Source organism: Engystomops pustulosus, chromosome 1, assembly GCF_040894005.1.
Source record: "Engystomops pustulosus chromosome 1, aEngPut4.maternal, whole genome shotgun sequence".
In the NCBI taxonomy this organism is placed as follows: domain Eukaryota; kingdom Metazoa; phylum Chordata; class Amphibia; order Anura; family Leptodactylidae; genus Engystomops; species Engystomops pustulosus.
The window spans coordinates 58,316,431-58,338,136 of record NC_092411.1 but is presented as its reverse complement, the minus strand read 5'-3'; the positions used below and the strand labels follow the sequence as shown (position 1 = coordinate 58,338,136).

Here is a 21,706-nt window from a genome sequence, read left to right as displayed (position 1 = left end):
ACGGAGGCAAATGGGTAATATATGGGAGACATATACATCGGTTTTTGGGGTCGTAAAAACTTGACCGAAAAATAATTACAGTCGTGTGAATGAAGCCATTTGGAGGGATTGGACAGTCTTTTATAATTTTCTTTTGCAGTGAATCCTAAATTAATTAAAGTACTAACACCGCAGATGACCGTATACTGATACAAATTATTAATAGTATTATTAAAAGGAGGGTCACTTGGCGCCTTAGGACGAGAGTGATGGTGGTTGTGCCATTGGGAGGGTCCGTGATAAGAATGAATAAGTTTGATGAAAGTCTTGAAAGGGCTGCGGTGTACCCAGTGACGCACAGTGTAACCTGCGGTGCAATATGAAGATAGATGAGAGGGATAAGGTAAAGAGACAGGTTGGTAAGTTCACGCACTTACCAACCTGTGTTTTTACCTTAACCCTCTCATTTATCTTCACAAATGGATGTGGATAGGGTGGAGACGCATACCGTATTTTCCGGGCCATTAGGTGCACCGGAATATAAGGCGCATTAGTCCGATGCGCCTTATATATGTAATAATTCCATATATAAGGCGCATCGGACTATAAGGCGCGGGGTCCGGGGGTGGAGCGGAGACCCGACGCGACGAGATGCGACGCGGAACGCGGGGAAAGTGAGCGGGGAAGGTGGAGGATGGCAGCGGACCCTACTTACATAGGTCCCCGCTACCGGAGACAGCAGAACTCCAGCGGGAACTGCAGACCGACGCGGCAGAAGTTGTTCGTGCCGCGTGGTCTGCAGTTCCCGCTGGAGATCTGCTGTCTCCGGTAGCGGGGACCTATGTAAGTAGGGTCCGCTGCCCTGCGCCATACATAGGGCGCACCGGACTATAAGGCGCACTTTGGATTTCTAAGGAAATCCAAGGCTTTTATGTGCGCCTTATAGTCCGGAAAATACGGTATAAGGATCACACAATTGTTAAAAAAATGATTTCACAATCACATACTAAATAGGAAATAACCGGGTAAAACTGGGTTTAGATGTAAAAGCCAAGAACATAAGTCTACCACTGAACAGATCATTGTTTACACATGGATACTGTGTATTGCAGAAGAAGGTTTTACTGTAAAAAATGTTACCATATGTATAACAATATTACAAGTTATGGTTACTAGATCGGCGGGATGGGTTGTTGATTTGTGTTTTAATAAGAGTCTTGTGTTTGGAGCCACTAAGAAATTTTTACCTTATAGGAAATCAACAACTAAAAAACAAAAAAAGGCAATGAATACTCAGCTTCGCTACTCTTCATGTTTATCCAGGCACTTGTATTTGCTAATCTTGATGTGCTGGTATCACCTAGAAAACAAACTTATAATTAGCTGCACAGAGGGTGGGGACAAGATGTCCGTCACTCCGGGCTGCTTATTATGCACGCCCTGACCAACTCCCTCTCCCATACTGGGAGCATGGGAGAGTGAGGTGACCTCACGCGAGAGACAGGAATCCATTCTGGGAGAGGTAGTCATCTCCACGCTCTGTGCTCTTATTATAACGTTTGTTTTCTAGGTGATGCAGACGTGTCACGATTAGCGATGGACAGCACCGGGATCAAGGTGAAGAGGAGCAAAGGTGAGTATTTGTAACTTTTTTTGTTTTAATGGATGATTTCCTTTAAAGACAAGGAACCATTTTTTTGTCTTTCCATAGTTCAACACATTATAAAGGTTTAAATAAAATGTTGTTTTAAGGCGTTTTCCCACAACAGAGATTGCTATTGAGTTGACGTAGCTGACAGAGATTGTGGTTGAGTCGGAAACCCCCTTTAATCCTCCCAGATTCCCAGCTTACCTTTAATTGATGCTATCTTTTCTTTGATTAAGGGTTGTGTGGCTAATCTGGTGACTGCTCGAATTTCCACAGAGCTACTTGGCTGTTAACAAAAAAATTTGGACTCTATTAACAAAGTGTATACAACAGAAAAATACACAAAACTAGGATATACAAATATAGTGTAATCTAAAGTACATATTTTCTAAGAAACATTACTACTAGGCCAAAATCAGCAATAATGGGGGACCATTTAATGGAAACCTACCATTTGATTTGATGCATTATGAAGCAAACATACCTTGAGAATGCTGTAGCTGCACTGATGCAGGATCCTATATTGTTTAATCCCTGTGCTGAATGGTTTTGCTGATTAAAATTATGATAATGAAGCTGTCACTTCTGTGGCTGGGCTCAGGGCTTCTTAGCACATTAGTTATGCACTGCTTCACAAAATGATGTGAACCCTGAGTTGTGCCTTAAGGCATAATAATCAATTACTGCACCGTCCCCTAGGTCAGGTTAATTAGTCCTGTCTGGACTAAACCCTGTGTGTAATACAAGCTGTAATACAAGCTCCATGTAACTTGTGTAATCATGCAATCCAGCATTCCCAAACTCCTGAACATTATAATTGTTTTTTCAGCAAAACCACTCAACTCAGGGATTAACCAAGATATGATCCTGGATCAGTGTAGCTACAGCATTCTCAGGGTATGTTTGCTTCACAATGCATCAAAATGGTAGGTTTCTTTTAGGAAGACTGGAATGATTCAAACCTATCTGATAAAAACGAATACAAGGCATATAATAATTCAAGGTGTCAATATGGACATGGACTCTGCAGCAGTATGAAAGAGTTTGTGAGTTCTATGGACCTTCAGACTGTGGTGGTTACTAGTACACACTAATGTTGAACCAACATGGATTTTGAAGAATATCAAAACACCACAATAGAGGTTCTCAGCCTGCACCATAGTTATCAAAGAGCCTGAAATTGAATGATAAATCTGTCCAAGTCATCATACACCAGCCATTGTTTTCCTGCATATGTAATCTGCAAAAAATTCATTAAAAATTGTGCAGGTGATTCTTATCATGGATGCATATCAGTAACAATCGTGAGGAAAAGACTTAGTTAAAGGAAACCTACTATGAGAAATCTACGAGCAGAAGCAGATTCCTACTGCTGCCTCTTCCCTAATCTCTAATTTAAAGGACACCTGTCATCAGGTCTGTGTCACTTGTCCTGTCCCTACTACCTGTTGGAGCGGCTCACAAGGATCCCATCGCAGCCTTTATCTAGTCATTTCATACATTATTCATTGTAAAATCATCCTTTCTTTATCATGTAAATGAGGCTGGTCGCATGGTCAGAGGCAGTGATGTCACCCCTGTTACCCCTCCCCTCTCCTCCCCCTGCTCATGTCTGTGTGTAATGTATAGTAAAGCATTGCTAGTGTGTGTGCTGCATCTGCTGACATGCTGCATCCTCCTAATATACAGGTGAGAGACATCAGCTACACATGAATCTGACATGTTCTGCTGTAACATGGCTGCCTGGAGCTGTTGTATCTCTCCTATACACACACACACAGGCTGCAGGGGGCGTGGCCACCAGCACCAGGAAGCACATCATTATACAGCCTCACATCATTATACAGGCTGTCAGTCAAGCACTGGGGGAGTGGCTGTGCCTCCCACTCATGAATAGAGTGGACAGCTTGAATATGCTAATGCTTCATTGGACATTTCATAGGTCATTTGCATACAGCTTTAGGACCTCATTGCTTAGGTTTACAGGCATGTAGAGGGACAATGAAGGGATAGAGGCAATGCCTTCTAATGGCAGTTTATGAAAATCTATTTAGTTTAGGGGGGTTATTTTGCATGACGGGTTCTCTTTAATACTCCTAGAACCTAACCTAACTTGTAAAAAGCTTTAATAAGTAGTATGTAAATTCCTTTCAGAGGCTACTGGGGCTAACCGGGCCAGGCACTGGGAGCTAAGTCTACTCCACACCCCAGTAGCCTCTGCACTTAATTTATATATTATCAAAGTATTTAACAAAAAAAATGTATGTTTCAGGATTAATAAATTACAGATTAGGGCAGAAGCAGGCAGAAGGAATCCACCATCAGATCTACTTCTGATGGTAGATTCCTCATGGAATTTTTTTTGGAGGATTCCTAACTTATGCTTACAAAGGAGGGGTAGGACATATCGTATGCTCTTGCAGGTTATGTTCTTCCGTTCCACTCCTTCCCATGAAAATGGCAGGAGGGGTGAACATCAGCAGCAGCCAATAATAGTGGGGCAAACATGTGATATGAATATAGTCTAACTGTGGTGTAAGGATTTTAAGACTTTACTAAGACTTAAAAAGATACACAGGATGTCAAATCGTCAGCTGTGTGTACATTACACAGCTATATTTATTGGAGTCATTTCTGCGCATGTACTTACGATCAGATATGCCACAATTCTATTTCCATAGCCAAATCCAGTAAAAAGCCTCTGTATAAGCAGAATGGCAATTGCTAGGAATCTACTATCCCGCTGGTGTTGTGATGGACAAGTCAAACATAAAGCTGGGTACCATCTACCCTTACTTGGGTATAGGCATCATCCTTTAGGAACGTCTGTGACATTATCTGGTTTATTCAGGGGTTTTTTGTTTTTTTTTTTGCACATTTCAGTTCTTATATTACTTTGTATATCAACATTGAGAAATATTTCTAGATAAACATAGCGGTATATGTATATTTATTTCGTACGGTTATTTGCTACTACATACAGATACGTTTTTGTCTGTTAGATAGGCGGAGCCTTATCCTTACTATATGGATGTGAGGGTGTAACTTTTTTTTGGGGGGGAGGGGGGGGCATTGTATCCTTCGTTATCAGTCTTGTAGTACTTGTATAGTTTTAATTGTTTTTAATAGTTTGATCAGTGATTGTTATATGTCATTTTTGTACTAATAAAGGTTGTTTTATTACATTGGCCGTTCCTATGAAACACTTCTTTTTTCTTGCCACAACATTGGGCATACTGGATGCACTGCAACCAACCCACTACAGCCAAACTTAGTGGTGATCACATGTCCTGCTCAGGCAGGTGCAGGACATGTGATGTAGACATGTGACCAACAGCCATCTTCTGTCCTGTGTCTGCTCCGCGCAGAGGAAATCAACAGATTGATTGGGTTGATGTTACCAGCGGAGTGCCACAGAGGTCAGTATTGGGGCCACTTGTAGTGGGTTTACACAGTTTCAATATTTACAGATGATACTAATCTGTGTAAAGTGATTAATACTGAGATCGATAGTTTAGCACTATAGAGGGATTTGTGGAAGCTTGAGGAGTGGGCAGAGAAATTGTTAATGAAATTTAATGTAGATAAATGTAAAGTTATGCACTTGGGCCATGGAAACAAAAAGTACAATTATGTTCTATACAGTCAATTACTTGGTGAAACTGGAGCCGAAAAAGACTTGGAGGTATTGGTGGATGGTAAACTTAATATTAGTTACCAGATCCAGGCAGCTGCTGCTAAAGCAAATAAAATTATGGGATGCATCAAGAGAGGAATTGATTCTCATGATAAAGACATAGTTTTGCCCTTATACAAATCGCTGGTCAGACCACACATGGAATATTGTGTACAGTTTTGGGCACCAGTGTATAAAAAGGATATAGTAGGCCTGTGACCAGGACAAGGGGGCATCCTCTACGCTTATAGGAGAGATGGTTCTACTATGGCCATAGATAAAGGTTCTTTACTGTAAGAGCAGTGAGACTATGGAACTCTCTGCCACAGGAGGTTGTTATGGCGGACTCTATGTACATGTTCAAGAGAGGCCTGGATGCCTTTCACGAGAGAAAAAAATATCACGGGTTATGGGGATAAAACATTTAATTCTTAAAGGTTGGATTTGATGGACTTGCGTCTTTTTCCAGCCTTCTATACTATGATAAAAGGGCCAGGAGCATTTTAATTCTTCTTTACAGTGTATGTCCACAATATTTTCTGCTAAGAGGAGCAAAATTTTAAATAATAACTAATTACATATTAGCTTATATTTTAAGTACCCATTTGTATATGAATTATGCAAATTCCTGGAATACCCCTATAAGAATGATTAAACATTCCTGGTTCCATGTTTTACAACACTCTGAAAAATAAACTAAAATCTTCTCAGTAAAGATTAGTTTGGTACATAGCTTTGTTAAGATTATATGTGTGTTATATGCCTTTTCTGATGTATATAAAAGACAACTATCTGGTTAAATGAAGTGTGCTATTTGCTCAGACTAACTTTGAGTCTGTGTAGATTGCATGTTGCTTGTGAGCTCGAAGAACAGAATCCATCCAATATATTCACTGCACTGTTTGACTTGAGACCAGACCCAACATTGTACAATACACTTTGGTGAGTTAGGCCAATGCATCTTTTGCTGTGCAGATCCCAATTTGACTATATATCCATAAAAGCTAGTACAGGTCTTACGCATTAAAGTGAATATTTTAGATGGAGGCCTCTCTGATATTTTCCGGACAAAGATGAAAAGAGAAACATGAATTCACTGTAGAATGGAGTCTTAGTTTTGGGCAGGTCCATACTTTCAATGATTGCCCCTGTTATTACATCACTAGAGCCCCTCCCTGGAAATCTCCCTGCTCATATTCAGTAAATAACTTTTTATTTATTATGACTTGGAAAAGCCTGTTTTCCCCAGACAATGGCCCCTTATGTTTGCCGTGTATTTGCACAAACTAGTCTTTAGCAGCCCAGTGCAGGTTTCTGCTTCAATGGGACCAATTTTCACATATTCGGTAAATAAACATGAGGCAACGTCTTGCAAAAGAACAGCACTGGGTGTGATACCTATGTACATGAATACATTCTACAAAATAAATATTACGCCTTGCAGATCACTGATAAAATGCGCTGTGATACCCAAACATACTTTGGGTTCACTAAAACAGTCTGTAAAGTGCTTGGATAGGTTTTTCATCTAGTGAGAAGAGTCTATGTGCAGTTTAAGTAGAAGCACACTATTACATTATCACTGGAGGACGCACACTAGAGTGTGCTGAACATTTATACAGTCCAAAGTGATTCACTATGCATCAAATATGAGGGAACCGCCTGAACCTATGAAAAATGTGAATTCAGAGAAATGTAGTAAAGTATATGAATCAGTTTCCTGGCCAAAACTGATGATTGGTGAGGCAGGAGATAGTCTAGGAGTACCGTAATAGAGAAGAAGGAGCTGAGCAGATTGTACATAGTGTCCTATCTGCATGAAGCAAGTTATGGAGAAGGAGCTGAGCAGACTGTACATAGAGTCCTGTCTGCAGAGTGCATGCTATATAGCAGGAGGAGCTGAACAGATTATAATTGAAAGCAGATTGAAAATAATGACCTATCTGCACGCAGCATGTACAGATCAATATCCAGGTCACAGATTCCGGAGAAATGTGTCAAATAACATCCATGGTAAAAACTTTTTGACTTGAAATCCCCTTTAATATTCTATAGTCTACAGTACAAATACAAAACACTGATTGATATCTACCATCAAAGCATGATAAAGCAGGGACACTTGTACATAGATCCAGGCATTTTGTTATCCATGGACTGCTGCCTTTTAAAAACAACTTTTAAAATTATACTAAAGAACCTGAAGGGCTCTTCGTTCCCCCCACTGTGCTGCAGCTTCACAGGCTGTTAGACTGTCTCACCCTCTTCCTCTGGTAAAGCCGGCCAGAGTCCTTCTGTCTTATTGATTTTAGATGGAAGGTGGCCATTGATTACAAACATAAGAAGATTACCAGTGTCACGGTGCCTGGATCTATGAGTAAGTGTTCCTGGTTATTCAGGCACGATTTTGATGGTACATTTCCTTTAAGGTCATTGAGAATATTCCTTAATATGGACTTTTACCAATACGATACCTAATAGCGTTAAAATTTTACAAAATAAACAGACACATTCTTAACTTTCTTGAGGATCACAAGAAATGAGAAACAGATCCTGTAGCCGGAAACTTCCCAGACACAAAAATACCAAAAATTTTAGATGATAATAGTTTGGATTTAAGCTGGAAACTGAACACATTATTCTGACTGTCTGTTACTAGAGAAGAGACACTGGAATGGAGCACCCGGAGCACACACAGGATAAGTGTCAGTGTATGATGCAGACAGAAGACCACCCCTCACATCTGACACCAGAGGTGAACCACAGAACATTGTCCTAGAGCGTTGTGGGGATAGAGTAGACCTGCAGCACTGTCAGGATATGACATGGTCATTACACGTTAGGCTGTCTTCACTGGAAGGATAATATTCCCCCTCAGGACAGAAAAGTCTTGTGTGTGGCTGGGGAGCACCCAGTGATGTGGAGTATTTGCATGGAGTATGTGCACTTATATGGATGGTGTATTTTCCTCTAGTCACAGGAGACTCTTGTTGATGCTTTGGATTAGGCCGATGCCCAGCACCTCACCAGTCATCTGTCAGAAAGGGCAGCAAAGTTCAAGCCAACACTGTTACACACATTCAGCAAATGCTGTGCCTGGATCCAAAGGGGCAGGTGTGGCACAGTCAATACAACAGATGAGTAAAAAAGTGAAGCGGCACTCACCAAAGACATTTATTGAGCAGAGCCTTAGGTAGGTTTTAGAAAGCGCCTGTGTGGCGCGAAAAGGACCCGTCACCTGCCGCGGCCGTATGTTTGCCCATATGCCATTTTGCTGAATAAATGTGAAAACGTCTTCAGTGAGAGCCGCTTCACTTTTTTACTCATCCGTTGTATCCATTGACTGCATCTTGACCTCGGAGCCGAGCAACACCCACATTCGCCTTTGTCACAATTAACGAATATATGAGGATTGGAGCTGACCCACAAGGGTAGTGCCAGTACTATTTTATCTTTGAGGTGTGGCACAGTGCCTATACAGTCTGCAGCCCTTACCTGACCGAGCGCTAACTAAGTTATGTATGGAAAACACTTACACTTGCATGAGTAAATGTATGATCGGTTAGTCTGGAGGACATGAGAAGAGAATGCGGCTATAGTATTTAGCTTACAGCTCTACAAGTTTTCACTCACAGTAAACAAGAAATACCAATAATGGCGCAGAGTAGCAACGCAGTTTCACATTTACAGGTCTCAATACGCCACTTATTTGATAGCAGTTTGTGGTGCACTCCAGTAATTGAAAACTAACAGTGAAGCAATGGTGATATTTAAAAAGGTCCTGTCAGGTCGATTTGGGATCCTAAACGAACTACAGGTATGTATGAACCTGTAGTTTAGGGTCCTAAATTGACCTGTATATAAAGCTTTTAGTTAAAAACGAAAAAAAAATAAAAAATAAAAAAAAAATAAATCAGCGCCGGTGCCTCCTCTCACAAATATAAAGCATACTGTAGGCAGAACGGTGGCTCAGTGGTTAACACTACACTGGGGCCCTGGATTCAACATCTGCAAAGAGTTTGTATGTTCTCTCCGTGTTTGTGTGTGTTTTCCCCGGGTCCTCCGGTTTCCTCCCACACTTCAAAAGATAGTGGTAGGTTGATTCAATTGTGATTTCCATGGGCACAGGGCCCGATTTGGCAAGCTCTGTGTAGCGCTGCGTAATCTGTGCGCACTATATAAAGTAAAAGGAATTACTGTCATGGTGGTCAGACATGGTATATCAACATTGCAAAAGGTGTCAGGGCCTGCTGACTATCCTACTTACTCTGCTAGAATCTGCTAAATCTCCTATCAACATATAAATGGTTTCCAGTTTTGATAGTTCCTTGCCTGTGGTGCAACAATGGAAGTCAACTTGGTTCAAAGTGAAGAGATTTTGCCCTATGAGCGCTTGTGGTCAATTTCTTCTTGTTTCTTTTTAGATAAAGGAATCTGATACTGTCCCTTATGACATCCTTACTGACAGTCAGAGTAGACTCATTAAGTGAAAATCATCAGTCTGCTTATCTGCCGGAGGTGGACAGGAGCTCTGAAGGATTTCAGATACACTGCCCACTGCAGGTGAGATAGCAGACATTAAAGGGGTTGTCCGAGTTTAAAAAAAAAAAAAAATATATGTGGCCGGGAGGGGGGTGACTAAAACAATAAAGCTGTACTTACCCCTGGTGCCCTCCGGACTCAGCTTCCGGCCGGCCGTGGCCGGGTACGCCTATCCGTCCCTATACACAGCATTGTGTATGGGGGCCGGAAGGTTGTCGGGTCCGGCCGGAACTGAGTCCAGCGCTGCTCCGGTGGCCATGTTTGTTTACATGGCGCCCGGACCGGAGCGACAGCAGCGCTGGATACCGGAGGGCACCGGAGGCAAGTACAGCTTTATTGTTTTAGTCACCCCCCTCCTGGCCACATATATTTTATTTTTTTTTTTAAACTCGGACAACCCCTTTAAAGGACACCTGTCATGTGGTCTGTGTCACTTGTCCTGTCACTACTACCTGTTAGAGCAGCTCACAAGGATCCCATCCCAGCCTTTATCTAGTTATTTCATACATTAATCATTGTAAAATCATCTTTTCTTTATTATGTAAATGAGGCTGGTCACTCGGTCAGAGGCAGTGATGTCACTCCTGTTACCCTTCCCCTCTCCTCCCCCTGCTCAAGTCTGTGTGTAATGCATAGTAAAGAATAGTTAGTGTATCTGCTGACATGCTGCCTCCTCCTAATACACATGTAAGATACACAGACATCAGCTACACAAGTACCTGACATGTTCTGCTATAACATGGCTGCATCCTGGAGCTGTTGTATCTTTCACATACACACAGAGGCTGCAGGAGGCGTGGCCACCAGCAAGCACATGGAGCAGATGTCAGTCAAGCACTGGGGGTGTGGCTGTGCCTCCCACTCATGAATAAGCCGGACAGCTTGAATATGCTAATGACTCATTGGACATTTCACAGGTCATTTGCATACAGAGGGACAATGAAGGGATAGAGGCAATGCTCTCTAATGGCAGTTTATGAAAATATATTTAGATTAGGGGGGTTATTTTGCATGACGGGTTCTCTTTAAATATTACAAACAGGGCAGCAAACACCCACCACTAAAATGTGCGGTTGGTGCCAGCCCCAATCGCGAGTGTTAACCATTTAAATGCCACCGGCAAAGCATGGATGTGATCATCGCCACAAACTCAGCAAGTCAGGGTAGGGTTGATCCATAAAATTCAGCACCCCCAAATTTGTCAGAACAAACCAGCCTAAGTTTAAGCATCCTATGAGGTGTGTGGCCAACTTTGGAGTCTTTGGGGGTTATTTATGATTGGTTTTCCTGGGCCGTCAAATTGAGGGGTTTTTGAGACGGCTAAAAAGTCTCACAGGACTACATACACCTCTTCAGTAATCTGGCGCAAACATAGAACTACTGCTAGTGCAACACTGTGCAAAGATTCATGATTCAAAAAAGAATCCCAGACAGAAAATAGACCATAAGAACATTTAATAAAGGGCCAAGCCACTTTATTGAATCTGATGGGCAGCGGACCTCCAAAAATAGAATAATAATAATAATTCTTTATTTACATAGCGCCAACAGATTATGCAGCGCTGCACAAAGCATGACAAATTGGTCCCTGTCCCCAAGAAGCTCACAAACTAAACAACCTACCAGTATGTTTTGGAGTGTGGGAGGAAACCCACGCAAACACGGAGAGAACATACAAACTTTTTTGCAGATGTTGACCTGGGTAAGATTAGAGCCCAGGACTCCAGCGCTGCACGGCAGAAGTGCTACTCACTCAGCCACCTATTGATAAATAATCCCCTATTTGACCATTATATAGTTATAAGAGCCTGGGCACATACCCATCAGAATATAGGGCCCTACAATGAAACAGTACAACTCATTTATATAAACAGTATATGGTTATTTTTGGTAGGAGATACAAGCATACACTACACACCATAAAAAAGTACACTACAGGGACGTATTGTTCCATTTCTGCCATTGATTTTATCAAGCATCCTTATAAGCAATAACACAACATTACATGGGCCCCAGAAATCTGTCTATTGGCCATTGCTGTTTTGTCTACAAGCAAAATGCTCATTTGGAGGGGCATGTCAAAATTGATGAGCGGCTGTACATTAAATGCTTGGAGCACTGTAGTCTGTGTGTCATTACCTCTACTCAGCTCTCAGAATGCCAGGAATGTGAACTTCACCTGCTTGATAAATTGTTTTAGAAATGAATTCAGATTGTGATCTAGTCACATTTCAATCATCGCCTGAGCCAAGTAATTTAATCTGATCCTTTCTGGTCTATAAGGAACAATGCTCATAATTCTCAGTCACTATTTAAGGCTGCATTCTCACAACAGTCATGGGAATGTATATACAGATGCAAACTTGTGGCTGTATATACGTCCCCATAGACAGCAATAAGCTCCCGGCATCGGTACAGTGCCACATATGTTCTACACATTCTATCTTTCATAGTGTGCACGGCCGTGCGCCATGCATCCCGATGGAGAGGGGAGGTGTGCTCCCGTATACCTGCCCGGCCATAGAGGGAATCCAGCCTTATACTGGTTCCTTACTCAGAACATGTAGTGGCAGCTAGAATACACGGCTCAAAAAGAAAGGAAACCACAGCCTAGATCTCAATGAATTAAATATTCCAGTTGCAATTCAATACATAGTGGAATTTGTTGTGAACAATAACACAACACAAACAATAAAAATTATCAATGAAAATAAAAATTTATATCCCATTGAGGTCCGAATTTGGAATGTTTCTCAAAATCAAATTTCAGGCTGATCCACCATGTGCCTGTATGACCTCCCTATAGAACCTGGCCATGCTCCTGGTGAGGTGGCAGATGTTCTCCTGAGGGATCTCCTCCTAGCCCTGGATTAACCCCTTAAAGATAGTGTTTTTTCGTTCATTTTGTGTTCCCCACCTTCAAAAATCTATAACTTTTTCATTTTTCTGTGTACAGAGCAGTGTGAGGGCCTATTTTCTGCCTAACAAATTTTACTTCTCAGTGACATTATTTATTCTTCCATGCCGTAAAATGCGGCAAAATTGACAAAAAAAATTCATTTGCGTCACTTTCTTGTAGGCTAAGTTTTTACGACTTCCACTTTGTGCTTTATACATCTACGTTGTTCTATGTTTCGGTACAGGATGATACCAAATTTTATAGGTTTTTATTGTGCTTTAATACATTTTCAAAAATAAAAACAAATCTGTACGAAAATAAATGGTTTCATCATATTTTGGCTAAAGCTAATATCTTTTTCATACTTGGGTGTACAGAACTGTATAAGACATACCGTATATACTCGTGTATAAGCCGAGTTTTTCAGCACAAAAAATGTGCTGAAAAACTTCACTTCGGCTTATACACGAGTCAAGAAAAAAATAAAAACCGTAATACTCACCCTCCGGTGTCCCGATCTTCAGCGTGGGTCCCGATCTTCAGCGCGAGGCTCCCGATCCGCGGCGCGGTACCAGGCGGCGGCGGGTCCTCTTCTCTCTTCTGTAGCCGGCAGATCGCGTCCATGTGATCTGCCGGCAGGCGCACAATAAGATGCAGCGGTGTCGCGGCTGATGACACCGCGGTATCCTAGTGCGCGCCCGCCGGGAGATCACATGGACGTGATCTGCCGGCTACAGAAGAGAGAAGAGGAGCCACCGTCGCCGCCTGGTACCGCGCCGAGGATCGGGAGCCTCGCGCTGAAGATCGGGACCCACGCTGAAGATCGGGACACCGGAGGGTGAGTATTACGTTTATTTTTTTATTCGCTTGGCAGGGGGCAGGCCGTATACTCTGTGGGGGCAGGCCGTATACTCTGTGGGGGCAGGCCGTATACTCTGTGGGGGCAGGCCGTATACTCTGTGGGGGCAGGCCGTATACTCTGTGGGGGCAGGCCGTATACTCTGTGGGGGCAGGCCGTATACTCTGTGGGGGCAGGCCGTATACTACATTGGGGCAGGCTGTATACTATAATAATAATAATAATTCTTTATTTATATAGCGCACACAGATTACGCAGCGCTGCACAAGCATGTCAAATTGGTCATACACGGAGACTGGCTGTATACTACACCCTCGGCTTATACTCGAGTCAATAGGTTTTCCCAGTTTTGGGGGGTAAAATGAGGGGTCTCGGCTTATACTCGGGTTGGCTTATACTCGAGTATATACGGTAATTCTCAAGGGTTGATTTTATATTTACATAGAAGTAGTGGACTAATCTAATAAAGCTAATTTATTAAATATTAGAAATTAATATTTAATACAATGAACCTTTGCACACAAATGTGACCAATAGGCTCATTGGTAAATTAATGGCTTTAAAGCAAAACTTCTGAATTAGGCAGAAAAGCTAGCATAGACCTATACCTGGTGCTTCCTGCTTTATTAATCTCACCCTCCCATTTGTTTTGAATGCCCTATCCAATGTTCAAGGACAATGAAGTTGATAATGGCGTGTGTCCATAACTAAAGGATGTTTCAGATGACCGTATCCTGTAGTGTCCTGCTTTATGCAGCGGCCACAGAGGATGGGGCTACCAGCATTATAGTGATTTATGATCCAAGGCTTCCCCACAGAACTTAACTGTAATCGGGACTGTTGCTGTGGTTGGTGCGCGAAAATGGATGGTTCACTGTAAACAGGCCAACAGGCCATCCGTGGTTGTGTGAAACAATAGGAATCCTCCTAGGTCAAGGTCCATTTAATTGAGAGACTTGGCTATAGGGGGTTTGGAAGGTAAGAAAGTAGAACATAGACAGTATTATGGAAGTATTTACCCCTTAAAACAAGCCTGTAAGGCAGAATACAGCTACCTCTTCAGTGCTTACAGTTCTGCAACAAAGACCAGTGGGTGCTGCTACGAGATTTAAAAAAGGTTTAAAAAAAAACATTTGTGACTGCTGCGTAACCCACCGTTGGGACCCCTGCGATGACTAGAATTTTGAGTCTTCCCACGAAAGTATAAAGGCTTGGCCTCATCATCACTTTATGAATTAGGAGAAGTGACAAGGAAAGGGGGCAGAAGGGCTTGGGACTCCCCATCTAGTGACCAGATGATCAGATAAAAGGGCCAAAGAAAAATGTATCAACTATGCTGTAAATAAATGCTCTTGATTTATAGAGGTTAAATTCTACAACCCCTGAAAAGGTGAGGGGCTATATCATAGGTTAAATACTGTATATATTTGCCATTATTTCTACTAGTATTTTGTGTCTATATCCATAAAGTGTGCAAGTGATAGAGGTAATCTTTGTAATATACATCATTAAAGGAAGGGATTTTACCACCAAACAAGTTAGGCCCTATCCACTGCTCCCCTCATCTCGGACAGTGACGAGGGGTGCGACAGAGCTAATCTCAGATCCCGTCGGACCCCTCCTGATCTGCGGGAGTCTCAACCTATTACGGAGGCTCCAGCAGATCCTGATCAGAAAGCTAGGCCCTATCGTGTGGCTATGGACTGACTTGTTTGGTGGGAAAACCTTTTTAACCCCTTAACGCTCTGCGCCGTAGCTCTACGGCACAGAGGTATAAGGGATGTATGAAGAGGGCTCACGGGCTGAGTCCTCTTCATACAAAGGTGGGGGTTTTTGCATATTGCACAAAACCCCCACCGCTAATAACCGCGGTCGGTGCTTGCACCGATCGCGGCTATTAACCCCTCCAACGCCGCCGGCAAAGTCGCCGGCGGCGTTTAAAAGACGGCGGCGCGCGGGCGCCGCCATCTTTTTTCCGATCGCCACGCCCCCGAACGTCATCGGGGGGCGGCGATCGGTTGCCATGGTAGCCTCGTGTCTTCTTTTGACACGAGGCTATCTGGCAGCTGCAGATTCGTTACAATGAGCCAGTGGCTCATTGTAATGAATGTGCTGCAAAAATGCCATATATTGCAATACAGAAGTATTGCAGTATATGGTAGGAGCGATCTGACCATCTAGGGTTAATGTACCCTAGATGGTCTAAAAGATAGTGAAAAAAAAAATTTAAAAAAAAGTTTAAAAAATAAAAAAAATTAATAAAATATTAAAAGTTCAAATCACCCCCCTTTCCCTAGAACGGATATAAAACATAATAAACAGTAAAAATCACAAACATATTAGGTATCGCCGCGTCCCAAAATGCCCGATCTATCAAAATATTAAAACTGTTACAGGCGGCGGTGACCTCCGAGGCGGGAAATGGCGCCCAAATGTCCGAAATGCGACTTTTACACCTTTTTACATAACATAAAAAATGAAATAAAAAATGATCAAAATGTCGCACAGACCTCAAAATGGTAGCAATGAAAACGTCGCCTCATTTCGCAAAAAATGACCCCTCACACATCTCTGTGCGCCAAAGTATGAAAAAGTTATTAGCGTCAGAAGATGGCAAAAAAATTTTTTTCTTTTTTGTACACATTCGTTTAATTTTTGAAAATGTATTAAAACACAATAAAACCTATATAAATTTGGTATCACCGCGATCGCACCGAACCAAAGAATAAAGTAGGCGTATTATTTGGAGCGAAGAGTGAAAGTCGTAAAAACTGAGCCCACAAGAACGTGACGCACGTGCGGTTTTTTTTCAATTTTTCCACATTTGGAATTTTTTTTCAGCTTCGCAATACACGGCATGTTAAAATAAATAACATTACGGGAAAGTAAAATTTGTTACGCACAAAATAAGCCCTCACACAGGTCTGTACACGGAAAAATGAAAAAGTTATGGATTTTTGAAGTTGGAGAGCGAGAAAAGAGCCGGAAAACCCTCCGTCCTTAAGGGGTTAAAAAGAAAAAACTCCTCTGTTGTGTTTTTGCTCCTGTCTTCTCCTGCAGTTAGAAGGCATTAAAATGCACTGCTAAGATAGATAAAACTTTTTTAATCCCTAAAGGGAAATTGTTTGTCTGATAAGGACAGGCAGCTAAGGATTAGCTCCTTGATAATTAAGCCCTGTAAATAGCTAAATCTGACTGACGTAAATGGCTAAGAACTAGAAGAAAGGAAGGGGAAAAAAATATCATCTATTGATTTATGCAATTTGGATACAAGATACAATTTACGTATGCCAACTACAAGCGGTCCCCTACTTAAGGACACCCGACTTACAGACAACCCATAGTTACAGACAGACCCCTCTGACCTCTGGTGAAGCTATCTGAGTGCTTTAATATAGTCCCAGGCTGCAATAATCAGCTGTAAGGTGTCTGTAATGAAGCTTTATTGATAATCCTTGGTCCCATTACAGCAAAAACTGTTTAAACTCCAATTGTCACTGGGGCCAAAATTTTTTTTGTCTGGATCTACAATGATAAAATATACAGTTTCGACTTACATACAAATTCAACTTAAGAACAAACCTCCAGACCCTATCTTGTATGTAACCCGGGGACTGCCTGTACATGTTCAATTAAATATGTAAGTGTTCCCAGGGAGTAAGAATAAGAAGTTTGTTTCTTTCTACATCATTTGCACATGAATTTCTGAACCCATGAGAAAGGGGTGTACAATTGAAACGTGCATTGGGGTGGATGCCAGGCAGAGTGTGCTCTAGTTATTTCCCTTCTGCTGCCTCTTTCCTTTACATTGAAGTTTCTAAATATTGTGTCACACTGGGTTATTGATAACTGTAGTGTACATTCATCCATATTTGTGTGACCATTAATTCCATATATGTGCTGAAGCTAATTTTGATGTTAATATTATGTTAATATATTAATAAAGCAGTACAGACAGTCCCCGGGTAACAAGCAAGATAGGTTCTGTAGGTTTGTTCTTAAGTTGAATTTGTATGTAAGTCGGAACTGTATATTTTATAATTGTAACCCCAGACAAAATTTTTTTTGGTCTCTGTGACAATTGGATTTTAAAAATGTTGGATTATCATAACAACCAGAATTAACAATAAAGCTTCATTACAGACGCCTGTAATAACTGTTATAGCTCTTTATTGTAGCCTAGGGCTAAAGTACAGTAAATGGCCAACATCCAGAGGTCCGTTTGTAACTAGGGGTCCCCTGTTGGGTGTTCTTAAGTAGGGGGCCGCTTGTATTGTATTTTATTAATGCCACTTGCACCAGCTATGTACTACCTATATGTCTTACACACTGGTTTGTCTTTCTTATCCTGCAATTCTTCTCCCGTGATATCACACATTTACAATAATAAATAATTTTATGTGCATTAAATAAAGGATTTATTTCCAGTCCTCTGGAGTTTTTTGGTATTACATTTCTGAAAAGCCTGGGAAATGACTACTTCTGCATCTTTCTGTTCTGTAGGGCAGCTCTGATCACTAACCAAATTACCAATAATTACAGGCATTGCCTGGCCTACATAGAGCATCTACGTGGCTCCTAGCAGCAGCAGTGTTCAGCTTGTTAAAACACGTTACAATGAGCAAGTTCATTTAAGGTTACATCATTTCTTGGAGTTAAGAATGCAGAAATGGTTGGCATTTCAAAATCTAATTCATAAGACTTAAAAGCATATACCTCAGATATACAAATCAAGTCAGAACTTTGAAGAAATAACCCCTGAGGAGGTTAACAAATTGATAATAAAGGGAAGATAAACGTAGGGAAAAGATATAACATGATAAAAATAATGTCATTCACACAGAAGAGCAGAAAAGAGAAAGTTTGAGTATTACGGCAGGTTATACCAGGATAAAAACAAAAACACTGCAGTAAAAGAACAATGTAAAATAAAAAGCTTTTATGTGCTCCTTTGAGGATCACACATTTATTTTACGAAAAAAAAAAAAAAAAAAAAAAAAAAAAGTAAAAGACAAGACAAAGCTGCAATAACCATTCTTAAAGGGAATGTGTAACCAAAATTTACCTACCCGATTTTGAATTAACTTTAAATATGCAAATGAGATTAAAGCGCTTTTGGGGTTGTTAGCAAGGTACCTCAGGACTCTAGTTCCAAAGCAATTACAATGTCCCAAGCTATACTAACACCACGTCTGTAACAAACCGTACAATAAAATAAAATCATTACTGAAACCGTATGGTGAACATCTTTAAAAACATTTTTAGCATTTCTAAGGATGTTCACCATATGGGTTCAGTAATGATTTTACAAAAGCAAAAATTATGATTTTTTTGCGCTTCCAACCAAACAAAAAAAAACACCACACAAAAAAAAAAAAAAAATCAAAAAGTCACATTTACCCCAGCATGTTACCAATAAAAAGTACATCCCGCTAAAAAAAAGCCTTAAAACAGATCAATCAACAAAATAATAAAAGTATGAAGCCGCTTAGTAGACGACAATGCAAAAATCAAGGAATTTTTCTCCATTGATTGATTTAAAACACACACACACACAAAAAAAACATGTAAAAATCAATTACTGAATATTTTTTTTGCAACCCCACCCCAAAAAAAGTGAATAAAGGATAATACAGCAGGGTATTGCGCCCCCAAAATTAGTGTTACTTCAATCCTGGAGGGGTCTAGTTTTTAAAATGGGTCTTCTCTTTGAAGGTCTATGTTAGAGGCTCAGCCAATGGGACATAGCGCCTGAAAACTGATCCAGCAAAATCCACCAAAAACTGCCAAATCCGCCAAGACGCTCCATCCGTTCCGAGACGCATTGTGCGCCCATACAGCAGTTTGTGTTATTATGGCATTCAAGAGAAACTGGGTAACAAACTATGGGGTGCATTTACTTTTTTTAACCCTTTCTAAAAATACAAATTAAGAGGCCAAACAAAGGTTTTTGGGTTTTTTTGGAAAAAGATTTTCACTTACACAAGGCAAAGTAAATATTTTCTATAACATCTGTGGGGGTAAAAAAGATCAATATAAACCTTGATAAATTCTCTGAGTGGTGTAGTTTCCAAAATAGGATAATTTACTGGGGGGGTTCACTGTTTTCATAGCTCAGAAACTTTTCAAATATATAATGGCACCTGAAAACAACATCGAAATTTGCCCTCTAAAATCTCACTGATTCCTTCTGTTCTGGGCTCTGCTGTGCGCCCCGAAAGTAGTTTACATTGACATGTGGGATATTGCTCTACTTCACAATGAGAATAATTTGTTTTCTCATTTTATCCTGCATAAATTTGTAAATTTTAGGACTAAATAATAATTTTGTTAAAAATTTTAAATTCCAAATAGAACCTTAATTTTGTCTTTTGCGAGAAGGATTAATGAGGTTACCAAAGTGTTTTGAATAGTTTGCGGATTGCAGTTTTAAAAATGGGGAGATTTGAGGGGAGTTTCTAATATACAGGCGGTCCCCTACTTAAGGACACCCGACTTACAGACGACCCATAGTTACAGACGGACCCCTCTGCCCCCTGTGACCTCTGGTGAAGCTCTCTGGATGCTTTATTATAGTCCCAGTCTGCAATAATCAGCTATAAGGTGTCTGTAATGAAGCCTTATTGATAATCCTTGGTCCAATTACAGCAAAAAATTTTGAAACTCCAATTGTCACTGGGGCAAGAAAAAAAATTTGTCTGGAACTACAATTATAAAATATACAGTTTCGACTTACATACAAATTCAACTTAAGAACAAACCTCCAGACCCTATCTTGTACGTAACCCGGGGACTGCCTGTATTTTGAAAACCCTAACTAAGATGAATTGTCCTCTGAAATCTGAAATTTACAAGAAAATTTGGAAAATCGCTGTTCGAACTGTAAGCCTCCTAATATCCTAACAAAACATTTAGAAATCAGAAAAATTGTGAAAATTTTAAAAATTTCCCTAAATTTCCATTTTTATGTACAAATAAGTACAATATATTTTAACTAAAATATACCGGTAGCATTAATGTGAAGTACAACATGTCATGAAAAAAAACAGTCTGATATAACAGCAGATTTGAAAAATTGGGTTGTGTCCTAGGGGTGAAAAATTAGTCCTTAAGGGGTTTATGAAATGTGTTGAAATGTTAACTTTAGGACAAGTAATGTATTTTTTGTATTGCGTTTCCTCCTTGTGGTATTACCGTTTCATTATAGTTAAATGAGTCATGATTTTAATGGCTGTAGATCAGGGGTCTCAAACTCAATTTACCTGGGGGCCGCTGGAGGTAGATTCTGGGTAAGGCTGGGCCGCATCAAGTTTTCCACACAAAATGCGCTTACAAAATATCATTATTCAGATTCAAATGTCACGGCGTCTCCCAGTGCAAGGAAAGCCCCATGCTGGGAGACGTGTTTTCTCTATGAACGCGTCCTGTGTACCGAGGGGTCCCAAGCTCCTACCGCACTGAGCCCAGTCAGGGACACTCCATTCCATAAAAACTCCTGTACAAAAATAATTTTTTTTATTTGCCGGCAGCCATCGCTGTGAAAGCACCCGCGATCGGTGCTAGCACTGATCGCGGGTGTTACCGGTAAGCAGTGGCGTAACTAGAGTCCTCTGGGCCCCAGGGCAAAATTCCCAACAGGGCCCCCCCCCCAGTATGCATAAAAACATTGAACACCATCCACCAGTAGCAGTAATCAATGTCCCCCCCCACCACCAGAAGCCATAATCAATGTCCCCCCCCACCACCAGAAGCCATAATCAATGTCCCGCCTCACCAGAAGCCATAATTAAAGTCCCCCCTCACCAGTAGCCATAATTAAAGTCCCCCCTCACCAGTAGCCATAATCAATGTCCCCCCCACCAGTAGCCATAATTAAAGTCCCCCCCAGCAGTAGCTATAATTAATGTCCCCCCCTCCAGCAGTAGCCATAATTAATGTCCCCCCCACCAGTAGCCATAATTAATGTCGCCCCCAGCAGTAGCTATAATTAATGTCCCCCCTCCAGTAGCCATAATTAATGTCCCCCCCAGCAGTAGCCATGATTAATGCCCCCCCCCTCCAGTAGCCATAATTAATGTCCCCCTCACCAGTAGCCATAATTAATGT

The 21,706-nt window shown here is 41.2% G+C and overlaps 1 protein-coding gene across 1 annotated transcript in view; it reads right to left on the bottom strand.

Annotated features, from left to right (window-relative positions):
* Positions 1–21,706, bottom strand: part of SRFBP1 (serum response factor binding protein 1) — a 61,942-nt gene that overhangs the window by 7,043 nt on the left and 33,193 nt on the right. Inside the window, exon 5 of the mRNA XM_072141186.1 lies at positions 1,832–1,913. Coding sequence (XP_071997287.1) covers positions 1,832–1,913 — 82 coding nt within the window. The remainder of the gene's footprint in view (positions 1–1,831; positions 1,914–21,706) is intronic.